Below are 19,549 nucleotides of genomic sequence, written 5' to 3'. Positions count from 1 at the left end.
CCGCTTGGGGTGACATCACCCCAACATCGGCACAATGTGAATGCCTGCCAGAGAGGGTGAGTATAGCTCAGACGCATGGTCTCCAGCCATGGCTCTTATCCAGTGATATCAAAGTATGTAAATTAGCCACTGGTAGCAGGTGCCCCTGGCAGTCATGGTGCTCAAGGGTCGTGCGAGGTGTCGGTGGTGCCCTGGGCCTGACCCTGTCCTTCCCCCAGCGAGGAGGAGGAGGAGCAGGAGCAGGTGAAGAAGGGGAAGAAGAAGCCGCCGCAGGATGAAGGGAAAGGGGGCTCCGAGTCCTCGTGGGAGGAGGGCAGCGTCTCAGAGAGCAGCTCGTCCGAGTCGGACTCAGGCTCCGAGGCAGAGGAATCCCAGTCAGAGCCGGAGAGCAAGAGGAGAACCACGGTGAGGGGACGGGCTGGGCAGCCAGGGAGGGGCTTGCTGCCGCTGAGCTCTGGCACCACCCCCCTGCCCTGCAGAGAAGTGGGCCGGAGCTCGCATCCCCCCCCATGCACGGGCCTAGGACTCAGCTCCTGCCCCTCTCTGAGCATCCTGCACCCAGGGCTCCCTGTGCCAGTGCTGGGCTGGGCCTCGCTGGGCCCTGTGCTCCTTTCCCAGCCCCCTGCCCCCATCTGCTGGCAGTCATACTGCCCCGGTTCCGTCCTCTTTTGCAGCCTCCCAGCAGCAAACCTGCCCCAAAGGCCTCCAGGAAAGGGACCAAGGAGATCTCCTTGCTGGACCTGGATGACTGTGAGTCTCGCTGCCCCACAGCTCACCCCCACAGCTTATCCCCACTGCACTATGGGCTGGGGCAGGGCAGGGGAGAGAAGCAGGGAGACTTGTCTTGACACCTTCCCTCCATCTCCCCATCTCTCCCTTGGTTTGCTACCATTTCTCCTCCTCCCTGTTTGGATCTGTAGCTTCCCTACCTGCCTGCTGCCTGGCTCTCAAGGAGGTCAGTGAAGGCGTTTGTCCCATGGGGACCCCCTGAAAAGCTCAATTCTGGGGGCCCTACCTGGAATTGGGAGGAAGATGGGGACAGTGGGGGACACAGGAGGTAGATCCCCCCAGAGACTGTCCTATCCCCACCTCCCCCAGCCTGTGCCTGGCTCCTGCTCCCAGCTGGGGCCTCTGCTGTCCAGGAGGCCCTGCTGCTCAGGTATGGCTCCACCTCTGTGTCCTCCCTGTGCTCCCCTGCCTGCTCCTGGGCTGCAGTATCCTTGCACTGACCCACCTCTGAGCACCCCTCACCGAGGCCTGGGACAAGGGGGAACAGATGTCCTGATTTTATAGGGACAGTTCCAATATTTGGGCCTTTTTCTTATATGGGTCCCTATTACCTCCCACCCCCATCCCAATTTTTCACACTTGCTATGTGGTCACCCTACTTGGGACTAGCATGTGGCAGCTTGGAGAATGCTCTGCAGGGGAGGGAAAGGGGCCGCCTGGCACTACCTGTGGGAGAGCACAGGGACTGGAGCCACTGGCAATGGCCTTCCATCTCGTCCGCCAGGCATCAACTGTTCCTTCCTGCTCCCCACTGGGGTTTCTGCTGCTACACAGCTCTGGCTGACTCCAGGCAGAGTTGGAGCTGGGCAGCAGGGCCATCCTTATAGCAGAACCACCAGCAGGGAGCCAAGGGGGGTATCTGATGCCCAGTGAGCTGAATAGAAGGCCCTTCTGGGCCAAATGTAGCTTTCAGGGGACCCTCTGGGACTGCAAGGGGGCAGGTGCCTAACGCCACCACTGCAGTGGGTTAGTCTGTTCTCACCCGCATGCTGAGTGGAACACCAGGGCCCCAGTGGTGTCTCACTCGCATCCTGCACTGCCGTGTTGTGGGCTCAGCATCCTGTGTTCAGCCTGATGTGTGGCCCTGGCATGGGTAATGCATCATCACAAGTTAAAACCATTCTCTGGGCAAGACAGCACATGGCCCAGGTTCTAGGAAATCCTGCTTCCACGGCTGAGCCTGCAAGGCAGCCAGGGCCAGGGGCCTGGGGAGAGGGGTGTGCAGCAAAGACACAGGCACTCTCCTTGGGACAGACTTTGAGAACAGGAGCGATGTCACTCTTAGTGTGTGCATAGGATCCCAGGTGTCCCTTATGGCCCGAGAGCCCTATAAGAGCAGGTGTCCTGGGAAATGTGGCTTCTTGGGGAAGGAATGAGCAGGGGATGAGACAACCTCCTTCACAAGCAGCCTGAGCTCAGTGTCGGGAAGGTGCAGACTGAGACAAGACTCTGAGGAATGCCCAAGAAGTTCTGAAGTGGCTTGGCTCTTTTGGAGGGGTCCTGTGTTTGGTGACAGAGTGAGCCCCAGGGGAGAGACCAGAAGGGACTTGGCCCAATGAGCACGACTAGATTTTGTAGCAGCATAGTCTAGTAGTTAGAGAGGGACAGGGAGCCATGACTCCTGGGTTCCAATTTCTGCTTGTCCTTATTACTTACAGTGCAACCATGGGCAAATTCCTCTGTCTGTTTCTCCATTTGTTGTTGTTGTTGTTGTAATAATAACCCTTAATCCTAATACAGCACTTTCCATCCCTAGATCTCAAAGCACTTCAGAGAGGAGGGCAGTATCATTATCCCTTTTACAGATGGGGAAACTGAGGCACAGGTCAGGGAACTGACTTCCCAAGGTCGCCCAGCAGAATAGTTACTGAGCTGGGAATAGTCCTCAGCTCTCCTTAGTCCACTGTGAGATGTAACTAATGCCTCCCTGGCCCTGGCATGATCATCATTGCCTGCAAAGCACTCTGGGACCCTTGCATGCTCTAAAGGGGCAGCACCTGTGTCATTGCACAGGGAGGGAGTGCTTATACATGTAGTTCCCATATCGATATCACTCCCACTGGGCTCATGAGCTATCTGCTGATTGTTTCTTCATAGCTGTGTGATCTGTCCATGGTGCTGAGGGAGCCCTGACATTACCTTTATTATGTGGCTGCAGATGCTGGGAGTGTGTTCTTCCTCTGGTGCCTAGGCCTTGCCCAACCCTCTGCATAGGGGAATTTCACCTGGTGTCCCTTGTTCCCACCCTCCTTTCTCTCACCATCAGTGGACACCTGGGATCCAGGCAGGAGAGAAACTCCACCCTTGGGAATTCACTCTCCAGGACCATGGAAAACTGTTCTTTAGTTAAGGAGAAAAGAGCAGTGTTCTAAGATGAGTGAGCCCATCCCACATAAATAGCACAAGAGTCTACCACTGGCCCCATAATTGTGCTGTGTGGTGCTGGCCCACATAGGTCAGTTTGGTTTGTCTCAGGATGTCCAGGGTGATGGAGAGCAGGCTGTAGAAAGTCTGACTAATAAGCTAAAGACTGACATTGCAGCTCTATGGGTCAGGGGCCACCTTTTGGTTCTGTGTTTGTGCAGCGCCTAGCATGCCCAGGCTACAGAAGTACAACTAAATAACAGTAATTCTGATCTATGAAAAATGTTGGCACAAATAATTTTTGGTTTGGATTTAATCTAAATTGATAAAAAATGGAACTTTTTTGTGTTTTGGTTGCTGAGAATTGAAATTTCTGTGTAAACACAAAAAAAATTGGTTGCCAGAAACTGACAAATTAAGTTGTTTAGCGTTTATGACAAAAACCCTACAGTTTTTGATGGAAATGGATTTTTTGTGTGTGAAAATGTCTGTCTGGTTTTGTCACCAAAGAAAAAGCTATTTTCTGTCAAAAAAAAAATATTTCAGTGAAAAGTTTTCAGCCAGTTCGAATTAACGATCCCCTGCTCCTCTCTGGCCAGGAATCTCAAAGCACTTTACAAATACTAATGAATCCTTCCCCAATCCCCCAGGGAGTCTTACAGGATAGGCCTGGGTTCTAGTCCTGATTCTACACTGCTTTGCTCCATGACCTTGGACAAGTCTCGTCGCTCTGTGCCTCAGTTTTCCTATCTGTAAAATGGGGGTGATGCTACTGACCACCTTTGTTAAGTGCTTGGCTGAAAAGTGCCCTATTGAACTGATGGAGAAACAGGAAAATGTGATTTGCCCATGGTCAGCAGCAGAGCTAGGAGTAGAGCCTAGGTCTCTTGGTTCCCCTGCTAGAGCTTTACCTACACAGCCACCCTCACTCTCAATGGGGTGGTGAATCGAGTCTCCACTCTCTCTGTGTCCCCATCACAAAACCACTCTCCCAGCTGGCCTCTCACTAACTGCCCCACTTGTTGTTGGGCAAGGGAGTGGGGCTGAGGAGTGAGCGCACCCTGGAGATGGAGCTGCCCTCTCAGCCCTAGTGCCCCATCCAGGGCATGGCTGGGTGGCACAGTGGGCGCTAGCCTTGCTACCTACTGTGCTGTGGCTGCTGGGCTGGGCCTGGCACCTTTCAGCACCAGCAGAGGTAGCTTAGAGCAAAACCAAAGGCTCTGGGCAGCGGCAGAGCGAGCAGCACCCCTGGGGCTGGGCTTGGGCCCTGGATGAGACCTGCCCAAGGAGGCACCGCACTCAGCTCTGTTCTGCAGTTGGTTGTCAGTCTCATAGTCTGTATTCAGGGCAGTGCCCCACCCCCATGCCCAGCGGTTCCCAGGCTCCCTGCTACTTCCTGCAGTCTCTTCAAGTGACTGCCAGCCTACCTGGGCTGCTAACAGGGGCAGCAGAGGGCTCTGCTGAGCATTCCTGGGTGTCCCACTTTCCAAGCCACTGGCCGTGGGGTCGTGTCTTCCCCCAGGCTCTGGGCAATACCTGCACAACCCCCACCACTGACGGGAGAACAAACCCCAGGTGTCAGGAGACTCATAACTGGTGACACCCTCCCTGCCCGTTTGTCTGGTCCTGCCAGACTGGGCTGGGCTTTCGACAGTCCTGGCTATCACCTGTTCTTAACCCTTTGTTCCCCACTTGTCTCTGTCTCACAGTCACCCCCGTTCCACCCCAGCCAGCCTCCTCCCCTGCTGTTGTCTCCACCAGCCTGGTGACCGACCTGGAGGGACTCACACTGACCAACGCCTCGCTGGCTCCTACCGTGAGTGACCCCAGTTCTTCATGCTGGGACGGCGGCCCTGCCCCTGGATCCCTCCTTCCAGTGGTCCCCAACCTTTTCGTCTGGCGGGCACCAGACGAAGGACCATGGCAGCGGTGGAGCACCCGCTGAAATGCTGCCGAATTTCTGCCGCATTTTGGCGGCGATGCCTCTCAATAACATTACTCGTTGGCAATAAGTGGCATCATAGAGAGGCGTCGCCACCGAAATGCCGCAGAAATTCGGCGGCATTTTGGCGAGTGCTCCACCGTTGGCCAGGATGTGGGCGCATTTAGATGCCCCTGCAGGCGCCATGGCACCCACGGGCACTGCGTTGGGGACCCCTGTTCCAGAGCACCATGTAAGGAGGCCTAGAAAGCCATGTTGAGGCCTCCCCTGCGCTGCACTCTGCCAGGGGATCCCCCCCACGCCCCCTCTTGAGGAATACTGGGAGTTAGTGATGGGGCAGCAGGTAGGCCCTGGGGTCCCTTCAGGAGAACGAAGCCACCCCAAGAGCATAGGCGCAGGCCCTTCCTGGCTGCCTGCCCTGCTGCTGCCAGGGGGGCTCTGCTGCCAGCCCCGGCTCCCGCTCGGCTGCCAGCCCCATGCCTGGGAGCTCCACTGCCATCCTGGGGTCCGCTTGGCCCCCGGCCCCCGGGGCTCTGCTGCTGGTCCCAGGGTCCCGACCTCCAGCCCCATGCCCAGGGCTCCACACCCGCCCCTAGCTGTGGCCCTAGCCTCTGCCGCCATAGCCCTGTCTGCATCCCCCTCTCCCAGAGCCCCGGCCCTGCTCCCGGCCCCAGTTCTAGGGGGCGATAAGGGACGTGGACAGGGGTAAGAGGGATGCAACTCAGCACCCCCACTCCAAAAACTGTCCCAGCACCACAGCTCAAGAAGGGAAAGGACTCGCAAGCCCGGCCCCGCCACCCAGAGTCCTGCTACCCCAGCCCAGGGCCTCAGGCATCTGCAAGTAGCGATGGAGGTGGGACCTGCTCCTGAAGTGATTCCTTCACTTCCCCTGCCTTGGAGCGTAGGGATCAGCTCATCACCTCTCAACCCCAACATGTGCCAACGGCTTTTCTCCCTCCCTCTGCCCAGATGCTCAGTCCCGTGTTCAGCACCATGAAGACCTACGAGCTGCTGCACCGCATGGCGGGCGAGGGGCTCTCGGTGGAGTACTACTTCAACCGGCAGCCCTTCCCCCCTGACCCCCACATGGTGGCCGTGCAGATCCAGTTTTCCAACAATACGGAGTCGGAGGTGAAGAACCTGCGGGTCAGCGAGCCCAAGCTGGTGTCCGGGATGCGAATCCAGGAGTTCCAGGAGATCGGTAAAGCCGGCTTGGGCTGGAATGACGGGGCTCTCAAAGTCAGGCTCGCTGTCCCAGGGCTGCAGCCAGGGATGCTCATGCAGTGAGTCGGTGGCGAAGCCTGGCGCTGCCCACTGAGTGAGGCTCCCTGGCGTGGTGCACATTCTGGGCTTTGCAGGATGCAGGCTTCATGCTGACCAGCAGGAGCCCAGGCGGCCGGCCCTTCCCACTGCCAGGGCCGGGCTGCAAGCCTCTCAGCTAGGCTATTGCCACCAAATGCTCTGTGTTGGGCAGGGGGGTCAGCTGCTCAGTTGTGGACCAAAATCGGGGGGTAGGGCAGAGAAGCTGCCCCACGAAGCTGCCTGGCTGGGATATGATGTGGGCCCCTCTGCCTATGTGTGCTTCAGCTGCGATCTCCTAGGAGCCATTGCGGGGGCATTAGAATGGGGCCCTAATTGTCACCCAGGCACACTATATTTTTAGGGGGGGAGTCTGGGGCAGCAGTGTCTTTACCTGCATCCCAGTTTGCTATGGGATGGGGGATGGATCCTCACCCCACTGGCACTGGCCTCTCCCAGGCTGATGGCCCCACCTGGAAGGTCCCAGCAGGAAGCCCCCAGTCAGCCATGCCAGCAGAACTCTTCCCCAAAATGAGCAACGTTCCTCCCCTGGGGCGCTGTGGGCGGAGTCACAGGCTGAGGGCTGCACATGCACCCTCAGGACACACACACACACACACACACACCATACCCCTGTAGGCTTCATGGAAGGACCTGGCCTGAGGTGTATGTGCAGCAGGGAGCTAGCTAAGGCCATCGCAGTTCATGCATCACAGGCTGGGATTCCCCTAGGCTGCTTTCCAGAGCCCACAGGGTTTCCATGACAGTGTGCATTGCCAGCCTGGTGGAGATAGCTATGTCTGCAGTCACAAGCTATCCCTGTGCTTACAGAGTCGTTAGCACCTGGTGACACTGCCAGCGTAATTATGGGCATCGACTTCTGTGACTCTACCCAGGCGGCCAACTTCCAGCTGTGGTGAGTTCCCCTTCCTGCCCCCCATGGGCACAGGCAGAAGTTACCCTTCTTAGCAAGGCTCCAGGACCCTTGTCAGCGCTCAGCTGGGCTGGAGTGCATCCCTTCTGCAGGAGGTCGGATTCTTGGCCCCAGATCTGGCCCACCAGACACATCACCTTGGGACCCCAGGGAAGGGCTGTGCCCCATTCATCTCAGTGGGGTGGTAGCTGTGGAACCTAGTGGAGCTCTAATGCCAGGCGTTCAGGTGTTACCAGCTCAGGGTGGCTTTGTTCCCCGTGTGAGTCCACAGTGGAGCTGTTCCAGCCCAAATGCAGCTGCTTTGATCAGAGAGGGGGCTCACAAATGGGCCCTACAGGATGGGGAAGCAGAGAAGGGTTCTTGTTCCTGGCCCCATCAGTCAGTGACTCCCACACCACCATGGATTCACCCCATGGCGCAGCTTGCAGGGCCTGCCTTCTCTTAGGCAACAGTGGGCACGTAACCTGTCACCCGGCACCGCCTGACAATGAGCTGTTGGGCTGCCCCACTGCCTGACATGGCAGAGCGTGTGTTTAGGAACAGGGTGTCTAGTCAGGCGTGGATGAGCTCCTTCCTCCCTGCTGTCCAGAGAGCATCAAGGGCTGGGTGGTAACAAGCTGCTGCATTGGCTGCTGAGCGCTGGTGGGATCTGCTTCTGACCCTCCCCATGTGCCTCAGTTTCCCCACTCCTATAGTGGGGCAGTGGCACCTTCCCCCTTTGCACAGGGCTTTGGAGCGCTCTCGGGGGGGAGGGGAGGGCAGCCGATGGTGAGCTGGGCCTGGCATGCAGGGCAGAGCATGGTGGGGATTGACACTTGCCCTCAACTCCCCGGGGTTAACTGGGCTGGGTCCTTCTCACTATGGCATGTTTCCTCCAGCACCCACTCACGTCAGTTCTACGTCTCCATCCAGCCGCCGGTGGGAGAGCTCATGGCCCCAGTGTTCATGAGTGAGAACGAGTTCAAGAAGGAGCAAAGTGAGTGCTGAGCGAGCATGTTGATTGCCCTTAGAGCATCTGCAAAGCTCACCCTGCCGTGGGCACCCAGAGCCCTGTGGACTGCAATCCCAGCCTCCCTCCCTGCCCTGCCCAGCCCAAGCAGGGAGGTCTTCAGAGTCCAGCATCCCTGTCGCATGGAGCAGGGTGAAAGACCTTGTGACCCCTTCCCTCGCCACCTGGCCAATGACAGGTCCAGACCTCTGCATGTGACCCTGCCCATGGCCCCACCACTTTCTGCCCCTTCCCCAGGGCCCCATCCCTGTTCCACCCAGAGTCCCCCCCATTCCACCCCTCCACTGTGGCCCCAAGTCTGGAGAAGCTCTGTCCCCCCGCCACAGCCTCAGGCCGCAGTGAGGACTGAGAGCTCCCCCAGCCCTGAGGCTGCAGCAGGTAGTGAGAGCTCCTCCCATCCTGGGGCTGCAGCGGGGGTCCTGGTGCTGCAGCTTCCCCTGCTGTCCCCCAGCTTCTGCTGGGGAGCAGGGTAAGAGGTGCAGGGGGCTTCCCCTGCTGCCGCATCCAGTGTGAAAATCAAGTAGTGGGGGCGGGGGCAGGCAGGAGTTTCCCCCGACCGGCCGCCGGGAAACAGAGTCAAGAGGCGCAGGGGTTTCCTCCAAAGCCCCACCTGCCCTGCCCTTCCCTGCTGCCCACGAGCAGGGTCATGGTGCAGGGGCTTTCCCCACCTGTCCGGGGCTCCAGGGCCCCCCAGTTGGCCAGGGCCTCTGGGCACAGGCCCCGTAGGCCCAGTGGCTAATCCGCCACTGCTGGTAGCACCTCTCAGTTGATACTTGTGTGACTTCTAGCCTTCCTCACCCCCAGCAACTTAGACCAGGCAGGGCTCCCGGCACTGCACTCGGCGGGGCTGTGCTAGTGGCTGATGTTAACACCAATTTTATTCCCCTCTGCATCCTTGCTTTCATTAGCACAGCTGTTAAGGACAGGTGCGGGTAAGTCGCAGCTCCAGGAGCAACTCCCAGAGGAAGAGCTGCTGCTGCCCCTTACCCCCCCGCCCACTCCTCTTACCAGCCATAGCATTAGCTCTGCTGCCAGCCCCATAGTGAGTCCATGGTTGTGAGCTGCTCTCTAGATCAGCAAGCTAGCACTGGTTTAGCCCCCTCCCCAGCTTAGGGCCTGTCCTTGGAGACTGGGGCAGGGCAGGGCAGGGAGGACGTGGCGCAGCACTGTCAGAGGGCTTAGGAGGAGATGGGTTCCCAGGGCCCCATGGAGCTCCCCTGGCAGTAAGGAGCATCAGACAGAATCCAGAGGGCCTCATCGAGCAGGTCACGGTGTGGGCCCGCCTTACTGGGGGTCTCTTTTCCGGGGGGCTGTCTGGGATCAGACAACATGCTCCCAGCATGCAATGAGCCACCCTGGTATGAGTAGAGGGTGACAGAGCCAAGCAGAGCATTGCATGCAGGGACGTGTCTCTGCGGGTGCAGAGCTCCTGAGGCAGTGTCAGTGCGTGCTGGTGCTGTTGGCTCCACAGGCTGCTCTGCCACATTAGACCAGGGCAGCTGCAGCCTGCATTTCAGTATCCAGGTTAAGCATGACGTTGCAGCTCCTGGGGGGACTACAGGTGGGTGCCCTTGGTCAGCTCCTCTCCCACCCCCATCTTCTTCTGCTCAGTGCACATACCAGGCTGCTCAGGTCACCTCCCCCAACCCTGCCGTTCTCACCATGCATCACCCTCTCCCCCACCCTGGCTCTGGAATCACTGCCCCTCCTCCTCCTCTAGGTACGCCCAGCCACTGCTCTGCCACCTCCCTCCACAGGGCTCGCATCTTCCTCCCGCGCTGGCCTATAATGTGCAGCCTGCCCCCACTCCCTGCCCTGCCCAGTCTGGACCCTGGGTGCTGGCCCATCTCCCCACCTCACTGTGCCTTGTGGTTCTGGACTCTCCTGGTGACTCCCCTGGGTCTGTATGGGAGTGGCTGTGTGTGTGTGGTCATGGCTTGCCCTCTGGGCTGAGCCTATTGGAGTCAGTCCTCTAGGCCGAGGTCTGGGTCTTGGTGCTCAGGTGCCAGGTTCAGTCCCCAGTCCCACTATTGGTATGTAAATGGCTGGGAAAGCAGACATGCTCAGATACCACCGAGATGCTGCCCTGGTAGCATTCCCAATTCCCACCAACTCCCCCCTAAGCCTGCAGCAGGGATGCTCCCAGCAACACTCTGCAGTCCCACAAGGTTCAGAGGAGCAGACATCATCCGGCACGAATGTTTGATGAGCCACCCTCCTGCATTGCAGCTTTCGGAGCTGTGCTCAGGTGCTGGGTCCCTGGTGTCCCAGTGCGGGCTGCCTGGCAGCATCCTTACCCTAAACACAATCCCTCAGTGCTGTGAGCTGGCCACACCGGGCCGGAGCCTGCATTGGCCCGTGATTGTGGCATGCACCTTGGCCTGTTCTGAGTGCTGTAACACTCCTCAGGCCCAACCATCCCCAGAGCCCGGCTCAGGGAATTTGGGGAAGGTGGAAGAATTCTCCCCAAAGCAGCCTCGAGGGCTACTCCTGTCTAATGGCTCACCTGGAAACAGGTAACAGATCAGCTCTGAGCGCTCTTTGGGACAGGCCAGGCTGGGGATAGGGGAAGCTCTATGGTCAGATTTGAACCTCCTGAGGCTGCAGAATCTGCCTGGCAGTCCCAGGAGCCCATCTGGCTGGCGAGGACCCCCCAGCACCTGACTGGCTGCATTACAGCAGCCATGCTCAGGTCCCAGCCAGATCCTGAGAGTTGCAGGCGAGGGGAGCTCAGGTGACTATTCCACAATCCCCATACTGGGGATGGGAAAGGTTTGGTGGCAGAGGGATCTTCCCTCCCCTGCTGCACCCAGTTAGGCACCATGCTCTAGCAGCAGGGAGTTCCCAGGGAGCCCAATGCATGAAAGGATTGCATTCCAATAGGTGTTTCTTGGCACCCTCCGTTGGTGGCAGGTGGTAGAGCCACAACCTCTCATACCTGTGCTGCCATTATGGCGCGCCACTGCTCTGCATCATCAGTGCAATGTCAGGATCCCCAATCAACATGAAGCTTTACATGCCCTGCACCCAGGGCCCCCAGGGTGGTCTATCTGCAAATTGCGGGAGGGGCTTGGCCATGCTGCCCAATCTCACCTGCCAGGGTCCCACACTGGAAGCCATCATCCCTCAGGTTTCCATACCAACATGGCAATAGGGAGGCTGCTGGCATGTGCATTCCCAGGGGTCTTTCTGCTTGGTAAAGGGAGAGGCCCTTTGCTGAACCATGGCCTTGCCAGCTGGATCATGGGGTGGGGGTGGGGTGATCCAAACTGGGTCATGGGCAGAGCTCCAGAGTGGCTGGTGTTGGGGGTACAGGAGCACAGAGAGAAGCATAGGGAGCTAGAGAAGATTCATTTCATTGGTGCTGAGGTTCTGGGCGGGCAGCAACTCAGAGAGCCATGGTAGGACATAGAGGGGTTTCCGTCCTCCGTGTATAGGCCTCATCCTATGCCAGTCTGCCTCCCACTGCAGCTGCATCCGTGGGTATGTGTGCCCAGGCCCAGTGCAGCCTCTGCCAGAGCTGAGTCTCATGGTTCCTGAGGTCATTGCTGGAGGCAGCTTTACAGCAATTTCCCCTAATGATCAATTCCCTAGCAGCCTTGGCACTGCAAGCATCACCCACTCGAGCCTGCCCCAGACCAGCAGGCTAGAGCCAGACTCCCCTGGACTGTTTGGCAACTCCTGCGTGGGGCTGGCTGCCTGCACTGTTCCACTGGCCCACTAGGCTTGTTAGCCCCTCGCATTCCCACGCCCTCACTGGGAAGGGGTTTGCCTCTCTCCAAAGGCAGGACTTGCTGGGTGATATCAGAATCCTAGTCGTATGCAATGGGAAAGGCCTGCTGCCCTGTCCATCCCCTCTTCTGGGCCAGGGCAGGATTGGTCCCTAGCATTAGCGCTGGACTAGGTGAAACAAGCGAGGGGGCTCCTGCCAGTTCTCTTAGGCTGCCACATTCGTCTCCCTAGGGCAAGTCCAGCCTCATGTCACCCCATTGTGCCAGCTGGGCCCCACCTGTCCTGTCAGGAAGCCTTCTCAGTATCTGGCTGAAGCTGAGCTTGAGAGATGTAACTACTTCTAGCTTTTTCTCCTGAATCAAATGGGTTTGTGGCCAATAGTGCTATGGGTGGCTCTGCTGCCAGCAGGCTAAGGTCAGACCTCCTGCAGCCGCATGGGCTAAGCCAAGCGCTGCAGGGCCAGGGCAGAACTCCTGTCCCGCTGGACAGCAGTGGGCAGCTGGCTCAGTGTGTTAGAGGAGTTGCCTTCCTTGTGAGAAGCAGCTGGTGGCTATTGCAGGAGGCTGGACAAGAAGGGCCCATGGTACAACAGTGCTCACGTGGAACGGGAGCATTTCACAGCCACCCTGCACTGGTTTAATGATGATCATTTGACTTGGGCCCAGAGTAGAGAGCCCTGGAGCCCTGTTAGCACAGGGTGAAGGAGGGAATGTCTGCTTCCCCAGACACACACTATGGACAGTGCCTGTAAGACACGGTTGCACAAGCTCCGGTGAAGCTAATGGCCTTTGAACCATTTCTTGTGCAGTGTCAGAGCACTCTATGAGGAGCAGTTACAGTTCAGTGAGATCGGAGCCTGCAGCAAAGCTCCCCACTACAAACACTGCACTGTGGGGACTGGAACCTGGACCTAGACCCAGCCTTGGGGGGCTGGGATTCAGCCGTCGCAGCGATGAGCTCATGCGGGGAGCCCCGGACGGGGTTCAGCTTTCTGACTTCATTCAATAACAGCTTGTGGCCAGCCAGCGCAGGAGGCCTAGCTGAGTGTCAGAACCAGCATGGGCAGGGCGTGGGCAGCTGGTCTGCCCTGGGAAGAGTATGACCACCCCCCAGCCAGTGCATGAAGTGCTCCTTGGCTCACCGCCACTCTTTCTCAACCACTGGGGGGTGGGGTTCAGGCCTTTTAGGACCCCAGGGCTTGGAGTGAATTGGGAAGAGCCCCCAAGGGACTATCTCTCCCCACCCCTGTGAACAAGCATTCTGCGGCCCTCCTGGCTCTCGTCCCATTGATGTAATGCATAGGAATAGGGTAGTGTCCCTTTAAACAGTTTGTGGGCCTTCTAGTGGCACTCACTGTGTTGAGTGTTAGAAACCAGCTGGAGCAGCAGGGTGTGCCTTTAGGTCTGGCACATGTATAGTTAGCACGCACTATTCCTGGGCCTCTGATGTTTGACGTAAGCAGCAAAGCACAACAGGAGCTTGTTACCGTGCCACTAGAGGCAGCCCATTGGCCCTGCCTGGCACTGCTCTGCAGGCTTGGAGAACCTGACGCTGACCTAGACGGCTACCCCCACCTGACTCCGAGCCAGGTCATCGCCTCAACCACCAGCCATGTTCTCGCAGGAGAATCTATTGGGGCAGTGCTGGCCCAGGCAGAAGAAGCCCACCTGGGTCCTCAGATGCTGGGCGGAGCTGGTGTCTGGAAGAGTCCTGCGTGGATTGGTCCCTGGCACCGGTTTGTTGCCACACACACCACCCAAGTGGTTTTCGTCCTTGTTGCCAAAGACCCGAGCCCTGCCTCTGCCAGTCACTCCAGGGAGGGTGCTCGGGCAGCTCAGCCCTGTCATTCAAATCAGGGCAGGTGCCTGTCTCAGGGGGCTAGATGGCCCTGTCCACATCCATCCTTTAAACCAGATTAGCCGCAGGGATAGCTCTGCCCAGCCCTTTGCAGAGCTGCCCCAGGCTGACCCCTCTCCAATCCCCTTTCCAGGCAAGCTGACAGGAATGAGTGAGATCACAGAGAAGCTGACACTGCTGGACAAATGCCAGAGCGACCACACAATCGTCCAGCGAGTGACGGCGGCTGCCAACGTCAGCCGTGTGCCCTGCGGAGCGGACAATGAGTACAGGTGGGGGGGACCCTGATCTACACGCACAAGTCCCAACTGCTGGAGCTGAAAGGAGCAGCCCTGGTAGCCCAGGCTGGAGCAGGTTCCCTCTGTGAGCCAGCCATCCCTTGGGGAGACACCGAGGAGCTGTGGGTTACAGAGGGCTGTAGCCTGAGCCTCTGTTGTCCCATTGGGAAACAGGCAGGCACTGGCTGGGGCAGATCCGTGTTCTACTCAGTGCCTTGCATTCGCCCTCCCTGACCCTGCCGGTGTCGCTCTGGGACCTGCCGGCTCCTGGTGCCTTTAGCTGCCGGTTCCTGGGCTAGATTAGTACCAGGGGACACTGTTATAAAGTGGATGTGATGCTGGCACACTGCTTGTGACAGTCCCTTGCCCAGACAGGGGCCCCAGGCTGCGACCCAGCTCCCCTGTTCTTTGCAAGGCAGCTCTGTGGTCAGCAGGTCTGGCCACACCAGGTGGGTGAATGGAGCAGCTGGTGCTACGCAGGCACAGGGGATGACTAGAGGCCCAGTGCTGAGGTAACAGGGTGTCACTGCCTCAGGACCACCTCTCCCGGCACTGGGCTGCAGCCTTGGTGATCAGCTGAGTGTTGCCCTAAGACAGCACCTTCATGCTCCCTCCTTTCCCACGGGCAGGTTCGCTGCCAAGACGGTGACCAGCGGGAGCCTCATCCTCATCACCTTGGAGCAGAAGGAAGCAGCCAGGGCCCACCTAACTGTCAACAGTGAGAAGATGGTGATTGGCACCATGCTGGTGCAGGACATTAGCCAGGCCTTGGCACAGTGACCAGGAGGCTGCTGCTCCTCCCTATCCCCCCACAGCCTGTGAACAGCACCCTGCCCATCCCCCACCGAGATTCCCCCCCTCCCCACCATCTATTGTCCACATCTCAGCCTCCTCTCCATTGGCTGACAGCAGTGATAGACAGACCTGCTCACACCCCTTTCCACAACCTGGGAACCAGGACAGGGTGCTCCCTGCTGTCCGTAGCCCCCTTCTCCCCCCCACCCCCACCCCCCAGGCACACAGCCACTGCCCTGGAGGATTTTGCTCCCCCTCTCCCCCCCCCTCCCCCAAGACCTGGCTGTGTCCCTGAGGAGCAGGGGGTGAGGGAGGGGAGCAGATGAAGGCTGCTGAGTTTGGGGGTGGGTACTAGGGCAGCAGCCAATGGAGGGTGAGCTCTGATGGCGCCCTGGCAGTGTGGCCTTGGGCTCCATGCTGTGAAGTCGCTCAGTGCCGATCTCGCTGTAGCTCTATTTATTATGACCAGGAACATCAATACAATCCCTTGGAAACTGTCCTGCTGCCCAGCTCTGCTTTGTGTGTGGAATTACTCCTCCAGCCCCCCATGGGTCTGCCCAGGTGCCTGTCCCACTCAGGCCTGGCAGCCTCTCCAGTCCCAGCTGGGCCTGGCAGCCGGCCCTGCAATGCAGGCCCCAGTCTAAGCCTTGCTATGGGAGCAGGTGGGGGCCTTAGGGTCCCGATCTGTGAGAGCCAGTGTCTGAGGCCTGGCTGGCAAGCACCCTGGAGGAGAAACGCCATGGAAATACCATGCTGCTTGGAGTGAGCCTAGCACAGGAGGGGAGGGAAGGTCCAGAGAGCCCCTCTGCCACCTCTCTGGGTTCGCAGAGGGTAGGAAGGGGGCAGCCAGCCCTAGATCAATGCTCCCCACAGGTGATGCTGCTTTGGGGCGGTATTAGCCCCTCTGCCAGGAGGAGATGGAAGAGCGGGCAGGCCTCCCTATGCATAGGGAAGCGTTCTCTGCACTTTCTACTCTGAAGAGCCCTGCCCCTCCACCAGTGCAGCCGTCAAGCCTGCAGAGGGGGCCCTGGGAGGGAGGGGCAGGAATGCACTGGGGAAGTGAGGCCTTGGCACTGCAGAGCTCAGGATGGGTGGAAGGGGGTAGAGCCCTTGTGTTCGCTAGCCCCCCTCACTGACATAGCCACTCAACTTGCCAGCCATACACCAAGGGCACCTCCCCCCACACTGCAGCTGCCTCTGGGGAGCAGGCTAGTAGCCTCTTAGCACCGTGCTGTGACACTACATGGCAGCTCCGCACAGGGAGCAGGGAATCTCCATTAACAGCAGGCTGCAGTGAGGGCCCTGCTCTTCACCAGGGAGCAGCCTCCTACTGCAGGGATCTCCATGGGGCCAAATGAAGGGCCCAGCTCAACCAAACTCCAGCTCACCCTGCCCAGGTCCTGCTCAGGCAGCCTGGCCTCAGTCCCTTCTGGCACTCTGGGGCACCTTGTGGGCCACTCCCTGTGGAGGGCACTCGATGGCATGATGCCTGTTGCCCAGCTGCAGCCAAGGAGTGAGGCTAATCCTGCAGGTGGAGCAGGAGGACATCCCCCTGGAGGGGGCAGATATGTGGATCTGCTGCTACAGTCGTCTTCAGCACTATGATCGGGAGTATAGTGGTGGAGTGCCGGGGGGGCTGGGCAGTCAGCACCCATGGTGTGATGCCAGCCAACTTGAGTCCAGCTCAGCACCTCGAATCAACCCTGCCCCATGAAGCTGGGGGGGAGCCTGTGCCCTTTCTTAGGGGCTCTCAAGTGTGGGGCACCAGGCTGGCATGGGCTTACAGTGCCCCCAGTGTGTTCCCAAGAGGTTGGCAGTGGGAGAGGGAATCTTTTACCTCAGCTCAGTTCTGAGTGTCCACATCACAGGCCTCCCCACCAGGACCGGCACCAGTGTTTTTGGCGCCCTAGGCGCACGGCCATTTCGCCACCCCGTGCGCTGCTCCCGCGGCTCCGGTGGACCTGCCGCAGGCGTCCCTGCGGGAGGTCCACCGGAGCCGCGGGACCAGTGGACCCTCCACAGGCACGCCTGTGGCAGGTCCACCAGAGCCGCCTGCCGCCCCCCCCTGGCAAAATGCCACCCCCCAATAATCCTGGCGCCCTAGGCGATTGCCTAGGTCATCTAAATGGAAGGGCCAGCCCTGCTCCCCACTGCCCTGGGCCTTCCCTGGCTGGCTTAGGAAAAAGGCCAAGAACTGACGCTCTGGCAGTGGGCTGAGGTGTACTGCAGGAAGGGATGCCCTGCTGGGCTGCAGCCGAGGGCATCCTTCTCCACAGCAGCCTGTGGCCACCTCCATGATAGTACTGCCACCACCCAGATGCAGAAACCGGCCACCCCTTGCCACCAACAAACATTGGCACAGACCAGTCAGGCGCCAGCTCCTGGCCCTGGCCCAGGCTCTCTGCCCATCTCACACCTGGGGATGGACTGGCTGTGGGAGCTGTGCCCATGGGAGAAAGCTCCCGCTTCCCTCACAGCCTGGCAGGCCAGGTGGCTCCTGCGGTGACTTGACCTTTGGCCATAACACCAACCTGTGGGCTGGCCTTGGGCCCTGAGGGAGAAGGAAGGCCCAAGCCCATTAGCACCCAGACTAACACGTGCTGGGACCCTGAACTCAGCTACAGCCCTCACTGTGTTATAACACCACCCGCGTTTGGCCCCTCTCACTGAGGGAATGCAAATCCTTTACAAAGATAGGGAAACTGAGGCACAGATGGGCCAGGATTCACCCATGGCCACAGAGCCCAGTTCTCTGCTCTAACCACTAGACCAGGGATAGGAAACCTATGGCACGCATGCCGAAGGCGGCAAGCGAGCTGTATTTCAGTGGCACTCACTCTGCCCGAGTCCTGGCCACCAGTCTGGGGGGCTCTGCATTTTAATTTAATTTTAAATGAAACTTCTTAAACATTTTTAAAACCTTATTTACTTTACATACAACAATAGTTTAGTTATATATTATACACTTATAGAAAGAGACCTTCTGAAAACATTAAAATGTATCACTAGCACCTGAAACCTTAAATCAGAGTGACTAAATGAAGACTCGGCCCAGCACTTCCGAAAGGTTGCTGACTCCTGCACTAGACCATACCCTACACGTGCCCTTGCAGCAGCTTTCAACCAGACTCTTTAGCAAGGGCCTGCATTCCCCAGAGCCCCCAGGATCTCACCCGTCCAAGGGCCTGGATGGCAGCTCCCTTTGTCTGTTCCCTCTGCAGCAGACCCATCCTGCTGCACGAAAGCCAGCCTGGAAACACACTGCGCCTCTTCCCCAGTACCTGCAGCTGTTCTCCGGTACGCTGTGTTTGTGGGCCCGGGGGCTGATCCCCTCAGTTCTTCCAGGGGACAGTTTGGCTGGGTATAGGCAGGTTTCCTTCATGCACCCTGCGGCCTTTGGGTAACACCCAGTGCGCCTCTTGCTCCTCTTCCCACCCCTTGTGGTTTCATGGCGCAGCAGCCCTGCTGGGTGGGAGGACTGGCCTGGGGGAACATGGGGTGTAGTGTTGAGTCACCCCAAGGTGGTACTGTGAAACAGTCAGCTTGAAGGACCCGGAGGGTCTCCCAGCCCCAGCTGGTGTCTGTGCCAGGAACGTGACCCGCTGCAGCGCAGCAACATTCCTCCTCATCAGACCAAGGCCTGTGCCACACAGCTCCCTGCCCCCCACAGGTGAAAACTGGAATCTGGACATTGCCCAGGGCTGCGATGGCCAGCTCTGGCAAGCTGCCAGGGGACAGTGGGAGCGATTTGATTGCATGTGTGGCCACAGCACCTTGGATCCCCATCCCGGAGGGATTTATTATTTGTATTACAGAAGTGGCCCCAACAGCTCAGGCACCTCCTGAAGGGCTCATGATCTAATACAAGCACCAGGCACAGGGTGGGAGAGACCCAAAGAAGGGCAGAGGCAGCGTGTCCCAGGTGGACAGGGCTCTTTCTGGTCCAGGCCCACCTGTGCCTGGCTCAGCTCTCTGCCACAGCTGGGGACAGTTAGCACAGCCACAGGACAGGGAGCTCCCACAGCTGAATCAGGCCCAGGCCAAGGGCTGACTCAGAAGCCTGCAGGGAGCCCAACAGGTAGTGAAGGTGTATCCAGCTTGAAGGAAGCCAGGCCAGGAATAAAGGGGAAGCTGAGAGAAGCTGAGCAGAGGCTGCAGCCAGCTGGAATGATCAGCACAGACTCTGCAGGGCTGAGAGACTCTGGGTGCAGGTGGGGCCACTTACCAGAGTTATCAGCCTCTCCCAGTTGTACTAAGGACTAAGCTAAGATGCTGTAAGAAATGAGAGCCCTCAGAGCCGGATCTTGTCTAGCGTGCCTGCATTGGGGCACCCAGCAGGGGAGGAGAAGGCAATGCATCTGTAGGGCCATACTGTGCCCCCCAGGGGTGTGGGTCACACAGTGCCCCCCCCTGCACCCAGGATCCAGCCCACTAGACCAGGTGGCTTTCCAAGCCAGCTCCCTGGGCTGGCCAGCATGGCCATGTGGCCTGCAACCAGGCCAGAGATTTGGGTTTGAAACCCTTTATTTCAAGAACCTGGTTAGTTCCCT

The 19,549-nt window shown here is 58.7% G+C and overlaps 1 protein-coding gene across 4 annotated transcripts in view; it reads left to right on the top strand.

Moving 5' to 3' along the window:
* AP3B2 (adaptor related protein complex 3 subunit beta 2) overlaps positions 1-15,496 on the top strand; it is a 70,333-nt gene extending 54,837 nt beyond the window's left edge. For 2 of the 4 annotated variants that reach the window (XM_075069460.1, XM_075069461.1), the window contains 8 exons: positions 232-405; positions 675-750; positions 4,863-4,969; positions 6,065-6,296; positions 7,226-7,310; positions 8,207-8,304; positions 14,060-14,198; positions 14,834-15,496. In XM_075069460.1, the coding sequence (XP_074925561.1) occupies positions 232-405; positions 675-750; positions 4,863-4,969; positions 6,065-6,296; positions 7,226-7,310; positions 8,207-8,304; positions 14,060-14,198; positions 14,834-14,984 (1,062 nt within the window). In that variant the 3' untranslated portion in view covers positions 14,985-15,496. Of the gene's footprint in view, positions 1-218; positions 406-674; positions 751-4,862; positions 4,970-6,064; positions 6,297-7,225; positions 7,311-8,206; positions 8,305-14,059; positions 14,199-14,833 lie in introns of all 4 variants that reach the window. The other 2 variants (XM_075069458.1, XM_075069459.1) reach the window with 1 other exon arrangement.
* The last annotated feature ends 4,053 nt before the right edge of the window (positions 15,497-19,549 follow it).

Source organism: Chelonoidis abingdonii, chromosome 9 (assembly GCF_003597395.2).
Source record: "Chelonoidis abingdonii isolate Lonesome George chromosome 9, CheloAbing_2.0, whole genome shotgun sequence".
Classification (NCBI taxonomy): Eukaryota; Metazoa; Chordata; order Testudines; family Testudinidae; genus Chelonoidis; species Chelonoidis abingdonii.
The sequence above is the reverse complement of the archived record's forward strand: the minus strand, read 5'-3'. Positions and strand labels throughout refer to the sequence as shown.